The sequence below is a fragment of the Rousettus aegyptiacus genome, unplaced genomic scaffold (genome assembly GCF_014176215.1).
Source record: "Rousettus aegyptiacus isolate mRouAeg1 unplaced genomic scaffold, mRouAeg1.p scaffold_m13_p_10, whole genome shotgun sequence".
NCBI classification, from domain to species: domain Eukaryota; kingdom Metazoa; phylum Chordata; class Mammalia; order Chiroptera; family Pteropodidae; genus Rousettus; species Rousettus aegyptiacus.
The window spans coordinates 67,622,421-67,648,391 of NW_023416285.1; the positions used below are offsets into that span (position 1 = coordinate 67,622,421).

At 32.9% G+C, this 25,971-nt stretch overlaps 1 protein-coding gene across 1 annotated transcript in view; it reads right to left on the reverse strand.

Moving 5' to 3' along the window:
* GABRB1 (gamma-aminobutyric acid type A receptor subunit beta1) overlaps positions 1–25,971 on the reverse strand; it is a 368,322-nt gene that overhangs the window by 217,343 nt on the left and 125,008 nt on the right. The window contains exon 4 of the mRNA XM_016161179.2: positions 12,271–12,491. Coding sequence (XP_016016665.1) covers positions 12,271–12,491 — 221 coding nt within the window. The remainder of the gene's footprint in view (positions 1–12,270; positions 12,492–25,971) is intronic.

Consider the following 25,971-nt stretch of genomic DNA (forward strand, 5'->3'; position numbering starts at 1 on the left):
TTTCTAATAATTACCTTCAGGGTAACAATTTACCACCACCCTGAGTATTTAAACATATAACCAAGAGTTCAAACAAAATCCCTAAAAAGAAGTTGTGGAAACACTTTGAAGGATAAGTATATAGTTTCCTGAGGGAATTACTTTGAAGAGAAACCACCCATATCTCAACATGTTTTACACTCTCAGTAGGAAGTCCTTTCTTTACTCATGAACCATGGAAGAATCCTAAATATTTAAGATTAACCATTTGCATGTAAGGGTTCCATTTTTATATAGGTTTTATTTTCATATAAGGGGTTAGCTTTCTTCTTAAAATTTAGCAAACTTGACTACATAAAACCATAGTCAGGGACATATACTCAAAAGCTCAATTGAGGTTTAAAAGTAAATAAGTAAAATGGTAAGTGTACCATTTGCTTAGTATGTGCTAACTGTGGTATGCACAGTGGGGAAAGAAATATAAGAAAGAGATTCTGTTCTCAAAAAGAATCCATACTTTTGCGGAGATGACACCAACATATGTGAACCAAAGCTCATCGGAGAAGACATTTTATAAGTAAATGCTTTATTATGAAAGGTTCCAAGTGCTATATCCCTCACTACACAGCAGAAGATCTGTGGAGGTTGAAGTAGTTATGGAAGATTTAAGAAAAAGGTAATCTCTAAATTGCATCTTGGAATATAAGCAACGTACAGTTAGAAAAAAAAGTGAAAGACTTTTCATTGTTGAGTTAAAAAGAAAGGGAATGATTGGATAGACATTGGGAAATAAAATCAATCTAGCAATTAGGGAAAGTGAAAGAAAAGCCACACTTGTGGTGTAAGGCTTCATGGTTGCACAAAATCTTAAATGAGGCTGTGTGAACAAGGGTAGATCTAATTGTGAAGTGTCGTGAATATCTGGAGAGAAGTATAGACATGATGTGGTGCGTAATTGGGAGTCAATAGTTGCCTGAGTAAAGAGTGATGTGATGAAATGGTGTTTTATGAAAACGAACCTGCTAGTGGGCTTCAGGATAGAATTAAAAGCGAAAAGAATGGAAGAGAACAGGTAGAAAACTCGAAACTAACCAAAGCTTGAATGAAGTCTCTGAGCATTCTTTTGGCTTAAGGCATCCCTGAGCAAATGTAGCAAATATGCTTTTTAAAATGACTTATGTAATTTTGAGTTTTATCGTTTGTTTATCTGCAAGTGACTTGTAGATATAATCTCAAGACATTTGGAGACATTCAATTAATAATTGTAATTTTAATCTCACAGCTTTCTTTTTTATTTTGGAGCCATTAAATTTTGCTTTTCATGTCTCAAATACTTTTATAAGACATTGAAAAGCTGACAAGCCCTAGGACCAATGGCTGTCATTTCTGAGAATAAAACAGTCTTGAGCCCGAAGAGATGAAGTTTCTCTTTCCTGGTATTGTTCACCTTTTAATTAACAAGATAGAAATATATAAATAACATATATATGCTCATAATACCTAAGTGACACTTATTTGTCTTTAGAATTTTGCTTTAGTTATTGAAGTGTAATAATCTAGATTCTAGAGCAATACTTTTCTCTATCTCCAGTAATCCTTTGTTATTTAGGAAGAACAAATCTCCACTTTAAGCAACTTTATACAAGTTTGAAAAAAGTAATAAAAATGTGAGGATTTAATAAAAATAAAAATTGTATTTACATTATTTGTTATTGTTATTAAAATGTCTATCATTACTTTGCAATTAGAAGAAAATGGATTGGGCTCTATCAGCTCCAGCTTTGTGTGATTTCATTATAGGTTGGCTTTACCCCAATAGCTCCATACCTGTCTTTATTAAAAAGAAGAAAACAGGTTTAGGAAAGATAAATTTAAAATTTTCCTAAAAGGCACAGAAAAGCAAGTACTAATTCAGTGGACAAAGAGCTACTCCTTTAATAGAACCATCTACGTTCGATAAAGAACGAAGCTTTGCTTTACTTGGGTAAACAGTGTTCATTGTTCCAAACAAGGGGAGAGGGGAGTGGTGGTGGAAGCGAATTATATAGAAAAATAATTTTTCTCCAAAATGTGTTTTCTGGGTGAGACCCTCAGAAGGATGAGGCACTAATTCTAGTAAATTATGGTACTTTGTCCCATTACTTGTTTATTACTACTTAATAAAGCAATATTAAGTTGATTGCAAATGTGTGCGATTAATGCCAATGAGATTACTTGGGTTGATATAAAAAATTAATATTTTTTAAAAAATATTCATCCTTTAAGAATATGGTTTTTATTTTATTTTAATGGCACATATGCTTACAGAAATCCTCTGTGACATTTCTGTCCTAAAGTAGACTACTACTTTCATAATGGGATGGGATATGACATGATACATAAGCATCATGTTAACAATGATTACTCCACATCTGGAAGGCTATACTGTCATAATATTTAATAAGAAAAAGATCACACAGCGGGCTTAATATTATTCTAATAGACAAATCACGGTGGAATTTCAAGTTTGAGAAATACTTTTCAGCTTCCCTTTGGTATATGAAATTAGAAGCTGAACTGCAATATAGCCAACTGGTGGTTTCTAGGGTGGCCATTTCACAATCTGGAATACATAACACTGAAAGCTTTAAAAACGTAGTGCCTCACACATTTGGTAAAGAGAATGTATTCTTTTATTTCAATAATACTCATTATTATGTCATTAGTGTGAATTTATTATCTATGTGTAATACATATACCACAAGTTTCATAGAAGATAAATCAATACTCATCAGCCCCTTACACTGTGTCAGAGAATGTTTTAAATCCTTTGCTGCAATTAACTTATTTAATCTTATTAATGTTTCATAAGGTAGATAATATTATCTTTATTCTATAAATGAAGATTGCTGTAAATAGAACATGCATAAGCATTTTTAAATTTTAATGAAATTACTAGCTTAGATGTATTTTAATCTTTTAAAAAAATAATGGTTCTCGCATTCAGAGCTAATAAAAGTTTTCTTTAAAAATATGTGACCTGAAATCATAAAACTTTTAGAAGAAAACATAGGCAGTAAACTCTCTGATATTACTAACAGAAATTTCTTTTCAGATATATCTTCTCAGGCAAGGGGAACAAAAGAAAAAATAAACAAATGAGACTACATCAAACTAAAAATTTTGTACAGCAAAGGAAACTATCAACAAAACAAAAGGAAAATTGACTGTTTGGGAGAAGATATTCACTAATGATATATCTGATAAGGGGTTAATATCCAAAATTTATAAAGAACTTATACAACTCAACAGCAAAACCCCCAAACAATCCAATTTAAAAAATGGGCAGAAGACCTGAACAGATATTTCTCCAAAAAGGAAATACAGATGGCTAACAGATATATGAAAAGATGCTCAAGGTTGCTAATTAACAGAGAAATGTAAATTAAAACCACAATGAGATATCACCTCACACCTGTCAGAATGTCTATCATCAATAAATCAAAAAACAGCAAGTGTTGGCAAGGATACGAAGAAAAGGGAATCCTCATACATTGTTGATGGGATTGCAAATTGGCACAGCCACTATAGAAAACAGTAGTATGGTGGTTCCTCAAAAAATTTAAAATGGATATACCTTTTGCCCTAGCAATTGCACTTCCGGGTATTTATCCAAAGAAAACCAAAACAATAATTCATAGAGATCTATGCACTCCAATATTCATGGCAGCACAATTTACAATAACCAAGATATGGAAGCAACCTAAATGCCCATCAACAGATGATTTGATAAAGAAAGTATGGTTCATATATACAACAGAATATTATTTGGCCATTAAAAAAATGAAATGCTACCATTTTCAACAACATGGATAGACCTAGAGGTTATTATGCTGAGTGAAATAAGTAGAAAGAGAAAGATAAATATCATATGATTTCACTTATATGTGGTACCTAAGGAACAATAAGAAAAAACGAATCAAAAATAGACTCACAAATATAGTGGGCAATTTGGTCACAGACAGAGGGGAGTGGAGTTGGGAGGCTGGGAGAATGGGGTGAAGGATTAGAGAAGTACAAATTAGTAGTTGATAGTAGGGCATAGGGAGCATGGCAGAGGGAATGCAGTTAGCAGTAATATGATGGCTAAATGGAGAGCCGGGGAGGGAGGGAGCAATTGGGGGAACCGTCTTATGAACGTTATCGATGTCTAACTAATGTACTGTATACTTAAAACTAATTTAAATAAATACATTTATTAAAAATATATGTATGCATGTATATTCATATGTGCATACATATATTTAATATATGTATGTATATACACGCATACATATATTTTTAAGTAAAAAATGAGTCAATATTTTTAGATGATATGCAGTTGTGGCAAAAATCATGTAAGTGGTAGCAAAATACTGAAGTTGAAATTGATGGCTTAATAGAATAAATTGAGGATTCTATAGAAGATTACTTCAAGAAATTCACAAATGGTTGTCAAAACTAATATATCTTGGAAGTGGTGTTGTTTGTGATAGTATAACTAGTATCTAAAATTCATAATATGTCTCTAAGATATTTGGCTTTCCTTTCCTTCATTGTTCTCCCCCTTCCTCCCTCCCTCCCTCCCTCCCTCCCTCCCTCCCTTCCTTCCTCCCTTCTTTCCTTCCTTCCTTCCTTCCTTCCTTCCTTCCTTCCTTCCTTCCTTCCTTCCTTCCTTCCTTCCTTCCTTCCATCTTTCCCTCCTTCCTTTCCTCTTTCTCTTTTCATTTTTTTCTCTTGTTATTTTTTTCTTTCCTGAGATTTCTACATTGGTGTTATTCCACAAGAGATTCAACCAAGGTTATGAATTTCAGAAGCTGTGGCTCTTTTTAAGATAAATTATGGTCACTGCTCTACATTAATTTACTTAGTTTAATTATAATGACACATCCACAGATCACATGGCCACACAATAGCTATAATAACCACACAATTATTTAATTGATCATTTAATATTTGAATAATCACAGTATTTTACCATATTTACCAAAAAGAAGACCTTAACAAACATTATTTTATTATAAACTTTTCCATATATAGATGAATAAAAAACATTAAAAATAAAAATAAAAACTTTGATACAAAAATACAGCCCTTTCACTCAAAAACATTTTAAATAGCTCTTTCTATACTCCACTAGTGAAAACTCTAAAATATAAGTCAACTACAATGTGAGGGGAAAAACAATACTGTGCTCTTTGACGGCAATTGTAAAGAATCATCAGGCATTCTTTGTAATAAAGTGAACTACCTATTCTTTATGCAAGGCCTGATTTTTTTTTTTTTCCTTTTCCATTTGGAGTAAGAAGTTTCTTTCTTTTAACAGGATGCATTTGTCAATATCAGCCAGCTCCCCTCTATAAACGCTACATGAGCCCACATATTTATTTTTTTGCAATCAACTCAATGATATTTTTGGACAACATATCTCACAATAAGCCCTGTGTGATCTGACCAGGACTCCTGAATATAATAGTAACTGCCTCTATACACGGAAAGACTGTAAGGAGAGAGAAATAATTTTTTTTTACGGTTTACAGTCAATATAAAGAGCTAATATGAAATATTCAGGACTTTCAAAGCCGCTTTGAAAATCCATAGTTGTGGGCTTCCTCCCACCCCGACCCCCCCACCCTGCCTTTGGATCTACATTATCAAGATAATTGTCTTTACTTTTTACTTTGCTTTATCATGAAGACCAAGATGAGATAATTCTCCAAGGAACAGTGGAAAACTCTCTCGTTCTTTTATATTAATATATGCAGCCATTGATTTTATTCTCACATACAATCCATAGTCAAGCACTGTCAAGAACATCAACAAAATCGATTCGCAGTAAAGCTGGGTTAACAAATACAGTAGGGATTCCTCATCCTTATCAGGCCACTGGTTTCTGGTTAACCTTGGCTACATTGTTGAAACCAGTAGCTTAGTAGATTCTCTTTGGAATTTGGAGTTATGAGCATGCGTTAGAGAACATGACAAGGTTGTGCAGTTTTAAAAGCTCGCACATTTGGCAGAGCTATTCCCATTTATGCTGTGCACCCACCAGTTATTTTTATTTCTCTAATGGTGAGAAGTGAAAGCATCATACACGAAACTGTCTTCTTAGAAATGACTTGCAGGGAAAGAAAAGCTCAGGACAGTAATAAGCTGCTCTGTGCAAGGGCTAAGAGTGTAAAATTAAAATGAGAAGACTTGGGTTAATACTCTACTTTTAACATTTATTGCAGCTTTGTAAAATCACTTTACGAAGTAAAGACAGGTGGGTTTACAATTCTACCTTCTAGCAAAAGTGGGGATATGTATATACATGTCTGTTAAAATGGATGGAAAATCACAAAGCAAATGAAAATACCTTTTGAGAGAAAAGAAGTGGGAAAGGATTGGAACAGCAAAGTAAGACTTCTTTTGTTTCATAGTGTGACTTGGAACCCTATAAATGTTTAATAATATTATAAAATTAAACTAAATGCAATTTTAAAATCTAAACTAAAAGTAAAATGAAGTAAAATAGTAACTTAACAATATAGCAAGGAACTATTCCTAAACTGAAACTTAAACTGCAATTTAAAACAGAGTAGTTTAATCAGTGTCTGTAATGAGATATATCTTAAAAACAAAAAAGCACTAAAAGAAATCTTAAGTTGTTTCAGTAATCATGTCATTAGTAACAATAATGTTGTTTTTTTGTTATTTTAAAACTATTATAGCTATTTTATATGTACACTAATATGTGTATAATTATCAATTTAATAAAATAAACTAATTAATTATGCTAACACATTTGGAATCAATATTTTCAATGAAAAAGAAACAAAATATTATTATATTTTTATTTTTTGGGTTTTTTTTGAATCAATATTAAATCAAAGAAGCTGAATAAAAGCTATTATTCTAAACTTGAATTAGAAATATCAGTATGAATTCATGATATATTTTCTCCATTTCTGGGATGAAAAATATACAAGTTGGTGTACCAGAAGATGAGAAAGCTATCAGTAACTACTGAGGTCATGTTAAAGAACTCAAAGCCAATTTAGAGGGGCTGCCATGGCCAAAGATAAGCCAAAGCAAGAATCAAAAATAACAATAGCTGCGGTGGAATGAAACAGACATACTTGTTATAACCTGTGAATTCATAATGGTAAGCAAACACCAAAAAAAATGACAAAATATCAAACCCCAGTGGTCATATTTGGGGGTTTCTGGAGAAATAATTTGTTATTTTGAAAACTGCTTAATAAAGGGAAATGATCAAGCATTGATCTTTCCTTCACTGATCCAACCTTACCTGAGGATTACCAAATAGTTGATGAAGAAGAGTTCTTTAGAGAAGAATGTTAATAAATAAGGCAAGAATGATTGAATATTGCCATTTTACAAACTCTAAATAAGTTTAGGCAAAGATTACCAGAGACTGTTATTGTTACAGCCTGAATTGTGTCCCTCTAAATTTACACGTCGAAGTTCAAATCTCCAGTGCCTCAGAATTGGAAATTATTTCAAAACAGTGCTTTTACTGTGTTAATAAAGTTAAAGTAAGATCATCAGGGTAGACTCTAAGCCAATATGACTGATGTACTTATAAAAAGGGGACACATCTACACACAGAGGAAGGTGATATGAAGAGACATGAGGAGGTTGGTCATTTACATGTCAAGGAGAGAGGCCTGCCTGCAACACATCCTTTCCTCACAGCCTGCAACAGACTTCAGAACTGTGAGACAATAAATTTCTGTTGTTTAAGGCACCTAGTTTGTGATAATTTGCACAACACCCCTAGCAAACTAATACAATTACACATACATTAATGGGATTATTATAAGAAATAGATCAGGTTGTCAATGCCTAAATCTGTTTGTTCATCAATTTTCACATCACAAAAACAGACATAGCCTGGGATTTATGTCTCCCAATAGAAATACTCAATATGACTTATGAAGTAGTCTTGCCAAAGCACAACATATCTAAATCTATCAAGCCTCAGATATGGGGAACACATATAGAGGAACACGTTGATAACCAGAGGATGTAACCACAAAAATAACATGATTAAAAAAAAGTTACTAGGGGAATGGGGGGTGGGGTGGGGGTGGGTAATAAAGGAATAGGAAACATTTAGAAAAAAAGAGATTTTAGATAATTCAACAAGCAATTGCAATGTGTATACCAGTTTGGACCGTTTAAAAAGTAAATAATTAATTATGAGGTAGGCAAAGTTACTTTAGATCTTCTAGTGTTGGAATCTGTAAAATTAGCATAATAATAGTGCATAGTTAATAATGTTATGGTCATGATTAAATATGACAATATAGGTAGAGTACTTAGCATAGTGTCTGATGCATTTTGCAGTTTCAATTATTTATATATCTGGGTATTGGTTAAATTCCATGCTACAGTTGCAATCGCTATTAATTGAAATACTGTGATATGTACATTTTACTCTGTGTATGCTTACTGTGCATGCACAAGTCCACATTCACACTCTATAACACACTTATTGAGTACTAGTGTGAGCCAGTATTGGGCCAAAAGGCTTTTTACTCCTCGTTCTCATACTGACCCTCAAAACCACTTGGGTCTGGGATCACTTTTGGAATGAGATGCAGAAACAAGCATCGTAAAACTCCCCCCCGGCCCCTCCCCCCCAAAGAAAGGTAAGGCAAGGGTAAAGAGGGAAAGGCAAAAAACAAACAAAACAAAACAAAACAACGACAACAACAAATCCCAAACAAACAAATATAAAAGTCAGTTTAAGGAGGTTAAACATACTGCTAAATCCTTCCCAGAATTAAGTCATTCTGTGCCTGCCATTTTCAGGAAAAGATAAACAGGTTTTTTTAGCACCTACGGGGCTAGGCCTTGGAGAGAATCAGTATTTGCAGCCAGGTGAATCCTGTTTGGACAAGAGACAAAGCAGATCTGGTCACTAATCGTGATGATTACCCTTTGGTTAAAAGCCATCATTTAGATGTAGGAAAAATTGTAGCTGACAACTATCGTGAGTCAGGTGATTGCATCCTATAAATTTTCATTTCAATTTTTCAAACATTTATTAGGTTTGAGAAAGGGGATCGAAAGATTAAGGAAATAGAGTTCGCATTTTCAACAAATATACAATCTTTTTTGCATCACAGAAAAATAACTCTCTAAGACACAGAAAGATATAATATCATAAGATATTACAAATATCTCAGGCCTTTATAAGATTAAAGTGAAGTAAGGTATAAAATGAGAGAGTTTCATCTGGTTAGGAAGATTGCAAAAACACTTGTGGATTTTTTTTTTAGAGAACTTTAAGAATAAAAGAGTAACATGAAAGAAAGTAATGGAGTGGGGAATACAGTTTTTGGGGATAGAAAAGTGAGAGTATTTTCATAGGTCCATAGGATCACCTGATAAAGTACAGCACACTCAGCTAAATTAGAATTTTTGATAAATAGCTAATTTTTTTTTAAATATAAGTATGATCCATGCAATAAACTGAACATTCTTCAGTTTAAAATGTATTGGATGTGTTTAGAGAAATAAGTTGTTTTACAAAAGTTTAGGCTTCGTAGATGAATGTAATGGACAATAATGTGGGAAAACTTTTTGATTATATATAAAAGGTCTTAGATTCCAGACAGAAAAGTGAAAACATAATTTTTATGGGGACAATGAAGACTTTTTCTTTTTTGGTGCAGGAGTGATATAATTTGACATGTAATGTAGGAAGAATAAGATGGCAGTAATGAGAAAGAAAGAAATCGAGATAAGAAATTGGCCAGGAAGTTACATATAGTGAGCATGTTGATTTGTTTAGGTGATGGAAATAGTTTGGAAATAGAGATACAGAAGAGTAAAAGCAACAGATTGGATCTCAGGGACAAAAGAGATATAAAGTCAAAGATGTCTACATTTCTGCCTATTGACTAGGATAATAATGATTTTGTTAGCAGCTGGGAAAGGAGGAGATTTTAGGAAAAATAGATAATATGAAATAGGAGTCATATCAGGAGGAACTAGTAGGATGTCCAGATACAGATGCTCAATAAGCAATTACAAATATTTTTTCTGAATTCAATGGCTAAGAATTTCAAATATTTAAGCTTTTAAATTCAATGGGTTGGCTAAAGCTAGATAGAAATTCCTCTAGTTCACTATTAGAGGCAAAAGAGGAGCCAGTAATTGAACAGCAAAAAGACAGAAGAATAAGAATAATGAAACAATTGTGCTGGGTTTTGGAAATCCTGAAGTCAAGTTCAGTCATCACTCTTAAATTGTTCAGAGAAGACAAGAATATAGATCGAGAAGTAACAATGGTGTTGGTTACTTTTTAAAGAGCTGTTTTAGAAAAGTAGTATAGGTGGGACCCATGGCTTTGGAGACTGAATAGTAAATGGGTGATGAGTAGGTAGAAAAACCAAAGCTGTGAGAGGACTGGTACTTAAAGGGAATCTAAAGGGAAGGTGCAAACAGAGATAGAAGACCGAAGATTTAATAATAGAAGGGAGCAAAGTCTGAAGAGTGTTCAGCAATAATATTAAAGATAACCAACCACTAGGTTAAATTCAAAAGTTTTATCACATATATTTTTTTCTACTTGCATATTGTTTTCGGGGTATTGGTGAACATACAGAGAGTAATTGTATGATTTTAGTTTTTAGCTGGAGTTTTAGCTTGGAGTTAATAATATAAGGAAGGAAAATTAAAGGGGACCATGAACACTCTAAAATAGTAGAAAATTTGGAGGCTACATGGCCTTGTAGGCATATAGCTTTAATCAGCTTCTCAAAAGGATCACAAAAGGTGACAATAAAAAAAATTCTATACATCTTAAAAGAATATGTATGTCAAAATTTAGATATTTCTTCTGTAAAAATGGAAGCCTAAAATTGTTACCTAAAAATGAAAAACCCTTAACTACATGAGGTTAATAATAGACCTCTATAAGTGTATGATACCTCTTTTATACTTGATTCTCAAAAAAGTAAAGAAGTAGAACAAAACTCACTCTAGTGAAACATATTGCTGATATAAATTAAAGACAACCTAACTAAATGTAGCTATATCATCATGTTCATGAATTAGAACAGGAGTCCCCAACTCCCAAGCATCAGACTGGTACCAATCTGTGACCTGTTAGGAACAGGGCTGCATAGCAGGAGGTGAGCAGTGGGTGAGCAAACAAAGCTTTATCCGTATTTGCAGACTTTCCCCAGCGCTAGCATCATCACCTCAGCTCCATCTCAGATCATCAGGCATTAGATTCTCATAGGAGCACTGATTCCTGGTACTGGAAAGGTTGGGGACCACTGGATTAGAAGACAATAATTTTAAGATGTGAATTTTCTTCGAACTGATCTATAGATTCGATTTGATGCAATCTTGATTGCAATCCCAGTGGCCTTTTTTTTTTTGTAGAAATTGACAAACTGATTCTAAAACTTATAGGTAGATATAAAGAACCTAGAGCATCCATAGCAATCTTAAGCAATAAGCACAAAGTTGTAAGACCTACTTACAACACTTGACTTCCTGACTTAACATAGTTGTGGCAACTAAAATGTTGTGATACTGCCTAAGGATGGACAGATAGAACAATGGAACAGAATAGAGCTCCAAAATAGACCTCCACTTATTCAGTCAAAGGCATCAAAACAATCTAATGAAAAAAGAAAACTTTTCAGTAAGTGGTGCTGGAATAACTTGTTAGCAATATGGGAAAAACTGAACCTCTACCCTTACCTCACACTAAACACAAAAATTATTCAATATGGATCATATACCTAAATATAAAAGCTAAAACATAGAGATTTAAGGGAAGAAAAACACTATGGATCTTCTCAAAGTAACTACAAATATTTTCCTACTTCTTCAAATATATTGTTTTCCAATTCCATTTCATAATTAAATAACTATACCAAATATCTAGAACACATTTTGATTCAGTCTGGCTGAGTGAGATAATCAGGCAATTGGTTAAAAAATATATAACTTCTACAATAATCTAGATAGGAAATCTGTCTGGTGAAGCTACATCTTCTTATTACTCTTTATTATTTGAAAGTCAAGGCAAATAATTCACTTACCTTTGATGGACAAAGTTGCCTATATATAGCACACATGGTTCCAAAAAAAGATTTTCTGAACTTTAATATAATTTTATTATACAGATGAAAGCATCTATATATCCTCTTACTTGCTTTTCTCCCCTCTGCCAGTTTCCAAGAGGGAAAACATAAGACCTAACAACAACAGTAAAACATGCAACACAAAGCCATTTACCGTAGTCCATAGAGAACTGTTCCATCTGGATGCAGCCGGATCATTCGATTTTTCACTGTAACCCCATGCACAAATGATTTCTTGTCATTTAGAAAGTAGGTGTCTGGTACCCACAATTGGTCAGCTACCCTGTTGTCTAGTGTGAGGTTTAGTGGGATTCCAGAATAAGAAAGTCTTTTGTCTTTCCAAGACTGCTGGAAATACATGGTGAGTGTATAATCCTGTGAAAAAATGAAACCAAAAAAATAATTTTACCATCATCATCATCGTCATCATCATCATCATCATCATTATTATCATCATCATCCTCTGAGAACTTTTGTTAAGAACATGATAGCATATGGTATTGTGGATGCCCAGAGACTCATCATCCTGCTTTTCCCTAAGAGGCTATATTGTATATATTGTATATATACAATATATACATTTGTATATATTGAAATTTGCATCTTCTAGTATAGGGCAATCAATAGGTTAGGAGTACTAGAACAATAATTGAATGCATGCACAAGCATTTCCACCAACATAGAGTAAATCCATTTAATTGAATTTTAGTGTTTACAGTTAAGGTATTGATATCATGGGGAAGGTCATAAAGTGAAATTATACTGGGAGACCCATGTTTACAGAAGTTGACCTCTGGTTGTGATATTTACAATGCTGTATTTGGGAGGGAAACATTTGCTAAATAATAACTAAAAATGGATGCACTTAAAAAAAGAGGATGTCTCATCCAAGTACTAATGAGACCCAACCCTGCATAGCTTCTGAGATCAGACAACATGAATGGACCTTGAGATAATCATGCTAAGCAAAATAAGTTGGACAGAAAAAGTTGAAAACCACAGGATATCACTTATATGTGAGATATAAACCTAAAAGCAACAAGTGAGCAGGACAAACAGAGAGTCATGGACATGGTATAGACTAGTGGTTACCAGAAGGTAGGGGGTGAGGGAAAGGGGAAGGTAGATGAAGTAAGGGGGGTCAAATAGGTGGTGACAGAAAGAAATCTAACTATGGGAGGTGAACACACAGTGTAAACATATATATGCCTTACTGTTAAAGCGTACAGCTGAAACTTATTGAATTTCATTAACCAATGTCATCACAAAAATTAATTAATTAATTAATTATTTTAAAAAGAAGAGGATGTTTCCCCAACTACAAATGTCTTTTGAAATGAATACTGCTATTTGCCTTATATAGGCTATCAATTACCAGTATCTGAATTTTTCTAGAAAATGAAAACCTATCTATCAGTTCTGAAAGGTAGTTTATAAAGCACACTTGGATGTAGATATTTATTTGGCCTAAGAACTGACGTAGGTGATATAACTTCTCAATCCCTCTCACTTCATTCCTGCATTGTTTCGGGAATTGGTTTGAGGTCAAAGTTGAGTTTGTACTTGAATTTTTTTTCCTTACCTCCTGTAAAGGATTACACTAAGGACATCACTTTGCATGTATTTATTTATTTATTTATTTATTTATTTATTTATTTATTTATTTATTTATTTCTGTCTGGGTTTCCCTTAGTAGTAAGAGACAAAAAGATTTGGGCTCAATTAATGAATTGAGTTTATAGTAGAGGAATAGTCATCTTAAAGTTTTAATTGTTTGTTTTTAAAGAACTCTATTAATACAAAGTGTAACAGTCCATTAAAAAATAAGAGGTAGCAATGAAATCATAGTCTTTAAGATGTGAGTCCTCATATGATAAAAAATGACTCCTCTTTTCTTTTAAGACAGGTATCTCTCAATAGTGACTCTGTGAATACTTTAGCATCAGTTAAGAAAATACTGCATCACTTCTGCATAATGTCTGTGTACTCCTAGTGTTGCACATCATGGTATGTACTGTTATCACTTGTTGAGAAACATTGACTCAGATCATGCCTTAATGTGGGCAAACTGCCCTTTATCTAGATCTCTGTATGGATATTTGCATTTCTGAAAAAAATCTTAAAAAATAACGCAAAATATTCATTCTTCAGAATGACTATCAGTGTCCTTTAACTATGGTATTCAAGAATGTTTGCACCATTTACTCAGAAACCATCTTGCAATAATTAAAAGCTACTTTTTCTTGTTCAATGACAAGGAAATTTGTTCTTTGCTTTAATCGTGTAATATTCCTTTGAAAGATCTTAACCTTTTACTTTACTTTCATTTAACAACAAAAAAAGAGCCCACAGAGTTATATACAATTCTCTTCTCAATTCCTACCATTTTCATTTGCATCCTCTTCAAGTTCTTATGTCATACCTTTTTGAAGAAAAATGAATTGTACAGATTCTGGTCCAAACTACCTTGATTCCAATATGTACTACATGTAGGGCTATATAACCGTGAAAAACTACCTTAAACCCTTGTATCTCAAATGCTTCATTTCCAAAATAAATATAATAGCATTTTACAGGCTTACTGTGAGCATCATTTGTGAAAATTATGGTGAAGGTACTTTAGAAACTGTAATATACTAAACAAATATATTATCTTCAAAATTGTTCATTGCTATTTAAAGATTTATATCATACTTTCAAATTACTTGGAATGTACATATTCATTTTCATAAGCATTTCTATTTTTAAAGAGATGTTTATAAAATAACCTGCAGGCAGAAGGACATCTTTGAGCATGAAAATAAGCAATTATCTGATCAGTTGTAAGTTTTGGTGTTGGGTTTTTGTTTGTAATTCAGCCAATGTAAAAAATTAATAACTAGCCAAAGACATGTTATTGTAAATTTTGCCATGGGCATCAACACAATGAGCAATGGAATACAGGTTTTAGTACCCGTACTAAATATCCATTAGCTTCCAGAATCTCATGAGTGCTATGGGGATTTCCATAGGATAAAATCTTTACTCCATATTCTCCTAAAAAGTTTTACTGTGTGACAGGGAAAAACTTATTATTGTAAATTATAAAGGATTATAATGGTAAAATAATACTGAAATAATAAATGCTATAGTTAAAATATGAGTTTGTGGTAAGTAAACAATTAAAAAGGAGAAAATAATGTAAGCATGAGTGATCTGTGTAGATTTAAGTGTGTGTGTATGTGAGTGTGAGTGTGATTGCATGTGTGTGTGTATGTACATTTTTCCTTTCTCTTTTGGGAAACTCGTTTTCTGTAGGGAGAGAACTATGCACATATTATAAGATCTTTACTCACTTTGATTTCAATAAATATTGACTGAAAGGCACATCATGATTATAAATTAATTCACCTTTTTTGCAATAAGGATTAATTCAGTGAAAACTTATGTATGCTAGCATGTCACATTTAGAAGTGGGTGATGTGGAACAAGTACTCTTCAGAACTTTTTTCTTATGCATTTCTAGGATTATTATTCTAATATAGGATCTAATTCTATGCTAAATGGAAATATAGACATAAGAGATTGATACCTTAATAAAAGCTTTTTGAAGATAATGATAATTGTGGTGATAATGAATATTATGGAAAGACCTAAAACAAAGCAATCTTGTCTTTTTGTACTATCTGCATTATACCACATGCATGACAACTAACTCTCCTGGAGAGTGTTCTGTGCTCTGTGGTTTTTATAGCTCTTTATAGCTATTATCACATTTTGGTCTTAGAACCTTCTGAGAAAGGCACATTTTCTGTAAAATGATTTACATGTTTGAGAGATTATTACTGTATTTTCAATAAATTATTGTATTTGTACCTTAATATAAATATGAACAATGACATCTGAATATAATAAGACTATGATGTCATTTTGTTGTATCCTATTTTTAGATGGTAGAAAAGAGGCTTAAAACTGCTGAATTTTGTTTTCCTATACAACAGATTTTCTATTAATTCTTCATTAGTCCAAAGTGAGAGCACACCAGGGAAGATGAAAAATTTTTCAGAAAGAAATCGAAGGTATTAATACTTTGGCCAAAACACTAAAAATATTTTTCTCCTAAGTATATTTACAAATGTTCGACTAGATTTCTCAAGTGTTCAAGCTACCCTTTGAGAGGAAGTGTGACATACTTAGAAACTATAGGCCATAGGGGATTCTTTGACACTGAGGCAAATTAATGGGATTAACCGGACTGAGGTTGCTAATGAAATTGGTCAGGCTAATTCAAGCATGAGATAATTTGATTCATTAAGGAAAAGCAAGGTAGATGATAGCAAATTGGAGTGCTCAACTGAACTACAAAAGGACACACTTTTTAAATCTAAAAATGTTTAAAGGAATAAGAAAATGTTTATAAAAAAATGAAGGTCAATCTTTTGAGGAATAAAAACATTTGTTTTAGATAATGGTTTTAAATTCAGGGTGATTTTGCCCTCCAGAAGGCATTTACAATGTCTGGAGACTGGTTGTTCCAGCTGGGAGTAATACTGTGTGCTACTAGCATCTGTGGGTAGAGGCCAGGATGCTCCCCACATAATGCACTGTGCAGTATGGCCTCCGCAGTACAGGATTTTGTAGCTCAAAGTGTCAATAGTGCCAAGGTTAAGAAACTCTGCCTTAGAGAGTCTTGTTCTTTTTAGTAATAGTAAAAAAAAATCAAAATTTGTTATCACTGTTTATCATGAAAAATATGTATATTAATGTGTCTACCCTGAGATTTTAACATAATTCTCAAAACTTTGTGAATGGTGGCATTAGATAGTTTATGATTTGCAACTTTACCATATGAAATAATCTGGTAAAAATCCATTAATTACTTAGCATCAGAAGAGGGGGAAAAATGTGTTTTAGGCAACTATATTGAGATATTTATTTTACCAGAATGAGCTCTAAGAAGACTTCATAGTGGGCTGGAAATGTGAGAGTCCCTTATTAGCTGCCTCTACAATTAGCACATTTCAGACTAATTTGTTAGAAAAGAGACAAAATATTGCTTTAACATCTAGTAATATTGCATCCACTCAAAAGGATCTTATGAGCAATCTCTCTTTTTCAAACTGTTCTCAAAAAAGGATATATATATATATATGTATATATGTATATGTATATATATACATATGTATATGTATATATATACATATATATAATTTAATTTTTTCGAAAGAACAAGTTCTCTTGCACACATTTGTATTTTATCTTTGAGCAATCTAAATATACATTCTAAGGAATTCCAAGTATAAATCCCTTTTTTTCTATAAAATATGTATGCCGGTTTAGTTGAACTTGAGATCTGCTCTTCCAAAGCTAAGGGTGATTTTTCCAAAGGCTGAATGTAGTATAGCTATGAAACATTGCCTACTGCTTCCACAGTTCCTTTGCTTACGGAAACTGCCCAGCCTACAGCCCCTACTGATTGAGTAAGACCAAATTTTATATATCACATTATCCTCCTCCCACTCTACCTTGAAAATGTAAAGTAGATATCTGATTTAAGAACAGTTGATTCATAGGCAGGACATAAACCCATGCCTGGCTCAGAAAAATGAGATGAACCAATCAGAGTCCTCTTCCACAAATTTGCTGTTGGATAAAGGATCTGAGACAGGGGATGTAAGACCAAGTACAAACATAATTACATAGAACTAGGGCTGCATTGCTATTATGAGGTTATATGAGAGGAGAGACTATGAATAAAAAAGAGGAAGCCAACCTATAGAGGAAGAAAGAAAATGGAGAAAGTAGCAGAAAATAGCCATAGAGGGTGTCTGACATTGTTAGAGAATGAAAGACCAAATAAGTTTATGAAGATTTTCTGCTTCCTATTTCTTGCAAGGTCTGTCTGGACATGTTCAACAATTCAACCTCTTATGAGCTCTACCGTCCCATTATAACAAACTCCACTTACATTGTGCTAAGTTGATTTAATCTTTATATCCCTCAACCAGAAAGAGCCATATTAATAATACTGATCAACAACCATATCAGAATCTCATTAAGCAATAATTATACATATTAAGGAAACCCAGAAAAAACAATCATCTAGCCTATGACCCTGATTTAAAAAAGAAGTTATTATGAGAAATCTGATATCCAGAGATGTTAAATGACTAACAAAAAGAAAAAAAAGTAAAAAAGAGACATACATGCTTTTATTTATTAACTAAGAGAGCAAAGAGAGAAGAAAAACATATTTACTTCTATTGAGACAATCCTCTGTCAAACACAATGACAATATTCAACAAAAGTAATCTGGAGATTAAGTGTATGTGTTGGCAATAAGTAATATCTCTTATAAGACCAGGGGAAAAAAAAACAAAACAAACAAAACCAAACCCATACAACTTGCATTTCATGAAAACAAAATTTAGTAAAAAAATGTCCTGATAAATAAACCAATTTAAGTTATAATTAAAATGAACCATACAACATCTGTATCTAATAGATCCTCCAGTTAAAATAAATATTTTGTATATAATGGTCACCATTAAGTATATTCTGCAGCAGAAATTCATTATTATATTTATAGATTTGTTGTTAATCTCTAATCTTTTATCTTATCATCTAATATTATATTAATTACTCATACTGTATATGTTTGTACTGCTTCCTCCTTAGCCATGTTTTGGTGCAATATCTTTAAAATATAGATATTCTTATTGTTGCCAAAGCCTATGTTATTATTATTAACTTTTTTTCACCAATTGTGTCCTCAGAGAACATAATCTTTTTTTACCTTTGTCTCATTCTAAATAGCCCCATTTGGTTTATCCATCTGTGTAGTCAGGTTTTTTTGTCAGTCTTGTGCTGTGTTCTGAACAATTTTGGAATTAATCAACCTTGTGGGTGAACAAAAACATTGAATTATGGGTCTATACCAAATGAGAATCATCTAAAGAAATCACATGGGCACATTGCAATACATCAAATACAGATGACATTGATATGACAGCTAAAGTATGTACTTGTCTTCCAAAATAATGAACTACATGAGAGTCTCATTAAATGAAACTAAGACTACAGCAAAAAAAGAATTTCAGCATTTTAACTTAATATCTACTTTAGAAGCTGTGAAGATTTTTTAAATATAAAAATATTTTTCTATACAATAAATTCAATTTATTAAAATGGATATGATAAAATTTTTGTCATACAAATACAGTTTAAATTTCTTATATTCTAGAATCTGAATAATCAGATTCTCAAATAATTCAAGTTGTTTCCAGAATACAATATGTTGACATGTTAGACCTAAAGCAGTCACAGTTTTCTAGAGACTTTTGAGTCAAAAAAAATTTAGGTTATTCGAGTGACTAATTCATTTTGTCAACACATAATGATTGTTTACTATTTTTAAAGAATTGCATTATGCTAGATGCTGAGGAGAAAAAGTTGAATGACACATTTTCTCTGCCTGTCTCAAGAAACTCATAGGCCAGTGTATGAGACTCAGCATTGCTTATTTCCAAGCTGTCTCACTGTCCTCAGTAGGCTCTTTAGTTCTATCACCTGTGTAATCAGATCCCTGCATGAAATTTCCTCCAACTCAAATACTCAGAGAACTCACAGTGGTTCCATTTTTTTTTTTTTTTATTGGCAGCTGCATACTTAAGGAGACAAAAGTTGACTTAAAACAGCACTGAAGGGGAGGTGGAGAAGAGGAAAAAAATTTGAAATAGTTAAGGCAGAATTTAGTAACTTTTTGATATGAAAGGTTAGAGAGATGAGAGCATCAAGGATCACCACTGAGTTGCTAACCTAAGTGAGTAGATAGATAAAAATAAGAATTGAAGATTTGCAGCTGATGATGACTAATCTATCTTGGGCTGGTTTGTGTTGTGGGTGTCTGTAACATTTGCATGTAGAGTTGTCAAGTAAGTCCTTGTGGGCCAGACTAGGGCTAGGGAGAAACAGCTATGAGTCACAAGTGATAGATGATGCCCTAGAAATGGATTAGCTCTCTAAGGAGACTGTTCATAGTGAGAAAGGAATACAACCTCTGGGAAATTTAATTTTAGGATTAGTCACTCACTCCTTTGAGTTCCCACAATGTTCTTCTACTAATTGTAGTACTTATTTTGTAATTATTTGTCTCACTAGATTTTGAGCTCTCCAAAGGCAAAGGTTTATGCTTTTAGGCCCTAACATAGTTACAGTGGATAGCAGTTGCTCAAATATGTTAGTTGAATGTGAATTAAGTAAAGCTGTATATTTGCAGGTATTAGATATCAGTACTAAGTATGTTAGTGCAAACACATCTTAAATTCTGAAAAAGTGGTTATCCTTAGATAATGCATTTATTTTAGTTAAATAAATAATTAATAATCCAGAATTTCCATGAACCACTCAAGATTAATGAATCTAATATTCCCACTAATATAGAAAATTGACAAATTACTGGGAGATTATGGAGTTTAAAGCAAATTTACTCTTTAGGAATAAGTTAGTAGTGACTTTCTAAATAATTAATAGACATTTTGAGTTAAATCAAATGAAATTTCATTGATAGTTCTAGCATTTTGGAAGTATAAACCTATTTATAGCAAAGTTTTAAAAATGGATCTCTATCCAAGGAAACTTTCAAGCTCATTTGTGTTAGTCAATAGTCAATACTATCAAAAAATATTAGATTGATGATTAATTCATCAGGAAGGGGATTCGCAAACTTCTCTGACGTTTAAAACAACATAATTAATTTCATATAACACACAAGGTGTTTTAAAGTTTCTTGGTTCTAGAGATTCATAGAAAATTAGTGATTCCATTTTTTCCAATATCTAAGTAAGAGCAGAAATCAAATCAGATATATAGAAAACACTGGAAATGTGGTAGTTTAGGTGGACAATCCTAAATTGGACTATTAATACTGACCAAAATGGTAACCAGTGTATGATATGCATTGTAACTCCAGAATGTCAACCTATGAAGTGAGATAAGTTGGGATAGAATATGGAAATCAGAATTAAACCAAGATTCTATCAAAACACACACTATTAGCAGAGATGAATAAAGTTGTCATCATGTTCTAGCCCAGGAAAGTAGCTTTCTCTTGTGATTTTATAATGTCTATGGGGCTTAAACAGGAGCAGTCAAAAGCAATGATTCTAGGTCTGGTTCTGTTTTGTTGAAAGAGAATGAGATCTTAGTAATGCATAACAAAATAATAAATTGGACAAGGAGGGATTATAATGGATGCAGTAATATTTCTCTCAAGAATCAAGTATTTCTGATATCTCTTAGAGCTTTTACTTACTTTCCCAAGAAGAAATCCTTAGATCACTCTCAGAAAACTTATTCCTTTTTCTAAAAAGAAGATGGATTTCCATCAAATTATCCATCAAATTATCATTATAGAGAGATGTGGGTAATGATCTTGTGGAGTCCTTGAGGAACTGATAGCAAATTATAAGGCCCAAATGTCAACTTTAGCATTTCATTCCTAAAAAATCTAGTGGTATCTATTCTATCTCCATTTTTTTTTTTTTTTTTGCAAATGAGATTATTCTATATATACTACTTTATTTTTTATCATGAGCATTGTTACCTTTTTTCCCACGGCTATTTATTTGTCTGTTTGTCTGTTGTTTGTCAACTTTTCTTCCTCCATTATATTCTCTTTCACTAACCAATTAGTAACTGGGTGGATAACATTTTGTATATTTGCTCTCACACATACTATTATCTAGGAACACATAAACATAAAAATAAAACATTTTCCATTTTTTTTAAAAAAAATAGTATTACATTATGCTCACTTCTGTGAATCCTTCTTAATGACACAGCACAGAAATTTCTCAAAATCAATGAATACAGATATAACTTGTTCCATTTAATGGCTACACAGTATACTATATAGGGAAATTAATTGTAATTCTATTAACAGTCACTGAAGTTTCAAAATTTTTACAATGAAAATAATGCTACAATAAATCTCTTTCAATTGATAGATAAGTGGATAGATAAAATGACAAATAGTATGATCCCATTCTCTGAAGCTTAATATGATAACTTGCTAAAGAAAATAAAAATAAAACCATAGGCTGCTCCTTTGGTACCATCATTTTCTAAGTACTCAACTAAATTCGAATTTATAAAAAGCATGAACTAAGGTCTTAAAGTCAGGCTTACAGAACCAAAGAGCTACATAAATATCATATTGACCATCTTCTGTGGCTCAAACTCTTTGAGTATCTGCTCAAACTTTTATTGGTTTTTGATTGGACCTGGCTAAAAAGTGACTTGGCAGACATTTCTGCAAAGAAGGGCCTTGGCAACATTATATCAATGAAACAACAGAGAGAGAGAGAGAGAGAGAGAAAGACAGAGAGAGACAGAGAGAGACAGAGAGAGAGAGAGAGTGACAGAGAGAGAGACAGAGAGAGAGAGAGAGTGACAGAGAGAGAGACAGAGAGACAGAGAGAGAGACAGAGAGAGACAGAGAGAGAGAGAGAGAGAAACAGACTCTAGGAATTTCTTTGGCAGTGTAGAAAAATGGTTTGTGAATTCTAAAGCTAATCATTCTGATAAACTAAATTTTCCTCTGATGTAGCTTCACTCTTCCTTTTGCCTGTCTCTAACGTGCATATCTAAACAGATTTGCATTAAGAATACGGACTGGACCCAACTAGGAATAAAACCTCCATGCTAACACCATGCTAAAACAAATTGAGCTATCGACTAAGTCTTCGGCTAAAATAGAACTGGGAGAATTGGAATTTAGTTCAATTCATTGCTTATTAATCTTGTCATCTTAGAGCCAATTTGTCAAACAGTCTGAAAATCAGTCTTTTTTTCTGTGTAATGGATAAAAAAACTATCAACAAGTCTGCTAAAATGATGTATGAAATAGTCCTAAAAACTGTAAAAATTATAATTGAATAAATAGTCAAGCAGCTTAAAACATGTTACATAACAATGCAATGCATAACATATATATTTTTTTCCTCTGTAGCTAAGTATCAATTTTAATAAGAGCTGCCTAGTACTGAAAGTTTAACTACATGATCAGAACTTTATTAGATGCTTTCTATATGTTATATTATTTAAACCATACAATGACTCTATGAAGTTGAAATTAATATTCCCTTTTTATAGATGAAACTGAGTTTTAAGGATACCTAAAGTGACTCTGCTGGAAAATGTCAGAGCTGTGATTTGATCCCAACTCTGTCTTACTTTAAATTCCTATTTCTTTCCACTGTGTCACATAACAGACAATGGCTTAGGAATGTATTACTAGCACAAAAGGTTTTCATCCTAAGACATGGCTTTTATCTCTTGCCTAAGACTGACTTCTACCGTGCTATTTTATGAATGCCAATTAATCATTAACATTCATTTCTAATGTAGACTTTTCAGTCCTCTCTGATGTTTTATCCAAAAACACCCCTGCATCAGCTGGAGATGGTAACGAAGACCACTGCCACACTCTTATCTGTGTGCCATAGTATCCCCACAAAATGTTAAAAACATTCAATTGTTTGTCACTGCTCCGGATGATTCTTCACATATTAGCTGAAGGAAAGACAACAATTTTCTTGCCCATAATAATTCTTGAGGAGTACAGGAAGGATAATTTTCTGTTGGTATAATGTCATTCACAAAGTATTTTACCACTTTCAAGTAGAAACCTCCTTAATCATTAGTTATGGTAGCAACTATACTTCCCTTGCTAGAAATTATTTCTAAGTGACAGTAAAATGACAAGCAAAGTTAGCACATGCCTAGAGGTTAAGGATCTCTTAATTTAGATTGTTTGCAAATACTCTAAAAGAAGTGGGTGAGCATAAACTGGTTGAGGGTATGAGTTATCATGCTCTACTTCTATGCCTCTAGCACCAAGATGATAGAATGCTGAAAGAAGGAACTACCCAGAACCCAAAATAGAATCATTCCCACCCACCCTTAAATCTCCTCCCCCATCTTCACTCCCACTCTCAGTGAATGGTACAATATTCACCCTGTTGATCAGATCAGAAACTAAGGATATCTTTTTGACTCTATTCCTTATTTCCCACATTAAATAAATGAATAAAACCTGGTGTTTTTATATCATAAAAATGTCTCTTTATTCTGTTTATAGTTGCTGTAATCTAGTTAGGCTTTTATCATTTCTCATCAGATTTACTGCAATAGGCTCTAGCTAGCCTTCTGTTTTCAGTATTGCTCTTCCCTAACCCATTTGCTGTGGTAGATAAAGTGGTATTTCATTTTTTTTAATTGCAAATATAATCATTTGCTCCCAAGGTTCAGCTTTTGATGGCCCCTCAATGTTATAAGGATAAAAATACAAATTCCTTAAAGGCAAAAAAATGTGCTTCCTCTGTTCCTACCTCTCCAGCTGCCCTACTTGGTTCCATCTTTACTCTGTCATCCAGCCATGCTGGTCTTTTCTCTGTCCCTTAAACACAGGTATTTTCTTTTGCTATGAAGTCTTCTTGGCCTATAATACTCATTCCTCCTTTCTTGCTTCTTTGCCTGGTTACCTTCTACTGATACTGACCTCATATTGGAAGCCAAATTATACATTTTGCTCTCTAGTCAGAAGCTAGAATGTCTAAGTTTGGCTCCTCCTATATGGTCTTATAACACCCTATCTTCACAGTCTGCATCACTCTACAAGGAAATCGTCCGGGTGTTCCTCTATTTCCTCCATTAGACTGTGAACTCCATAAGGGTAAGGCAGCCCAGTTTTTTAAAAAATTAAAATTGTAGTAAATGTGAAACATATTATAAGCCTGAATGGGGGCAGAGGAGCTGTGATAGTATAAGGGAAAAGTAGGGATAAAACATTGACAAGAAACTGAATAGACTTAAAATGGTTGCCATGGGTAATGGGAGATGAAGAAAAAATGTAAGTGCTAGAGAAGTACCAAAGTTTAGGTAAAAGTTAATGTGTTTGGTATGGATATTAATTTGAAGTGCTTGAAGTGGAAGTATAAATACTGTAGCTATTATAAGGGAGTGGAGATATGAGAGAAACAGATTAATGAGTCTTCATCAACACAATGGCAATGGGATTAAATGTAAGATTATCAAAGTTAATTTATAGACTGAGGCAATACAAGGGCTTAGGACTGAAGTCCGGTACATATCAATCTTTCTTTTTCCATAAGCTAAAAGCCAAAATGCTTTCAGTGTGTGAATGCAGAACAGTTGATCCAGTATCACTCAAGGGAAGGGATGGGATATTGGTGAATATGAATAGTGTAACTATCAAAATTTATAGATAAACCCTCAAACCCATGTTAACAAAATTCCAGTCTTTAGCTAAGAAGACTGTTTTCTCAAGTGAAGTGCAAGATATAAATGACAAGTAAAACTCACTTTTTAAACTATATTATTTTATTTATTTTTAGTTTGCCTTATCTATTTTCTAGGGGAGATGTACATTTCAAAGTTAGGCATCAGCAAAAAAAAATGGACAAGATAAAGAGATTGCCTTAAATAACCCACAACATAGTTAATCAAATTTCTAATTGAATTGTGGAGCCACATTCCAATAGATCTCTTTTAAACATATTTAGAAGGTATTAATTTAGTCATCCTCTAAGCTTTACATTATTTAAATTTTTTACTAAATATGTTACCTTTAAAAAATTCATATGGGAAACTTGGTTTGCTAATGAGAATAACCTGAGGATCTGGAGAAGTAGATTTTAAACCTACAGATAATCTTTGGGAAATCAAATTCCCAAACAGGGAATTCTTTCATCTGGTAAAATGAGTGGGTTGGCTAGATCGATGATTCTCATAGTAAATGTACATAAATACCACCAGGACTCCTTGGGCTACCAAATAGCATTCTGAGGAGAAC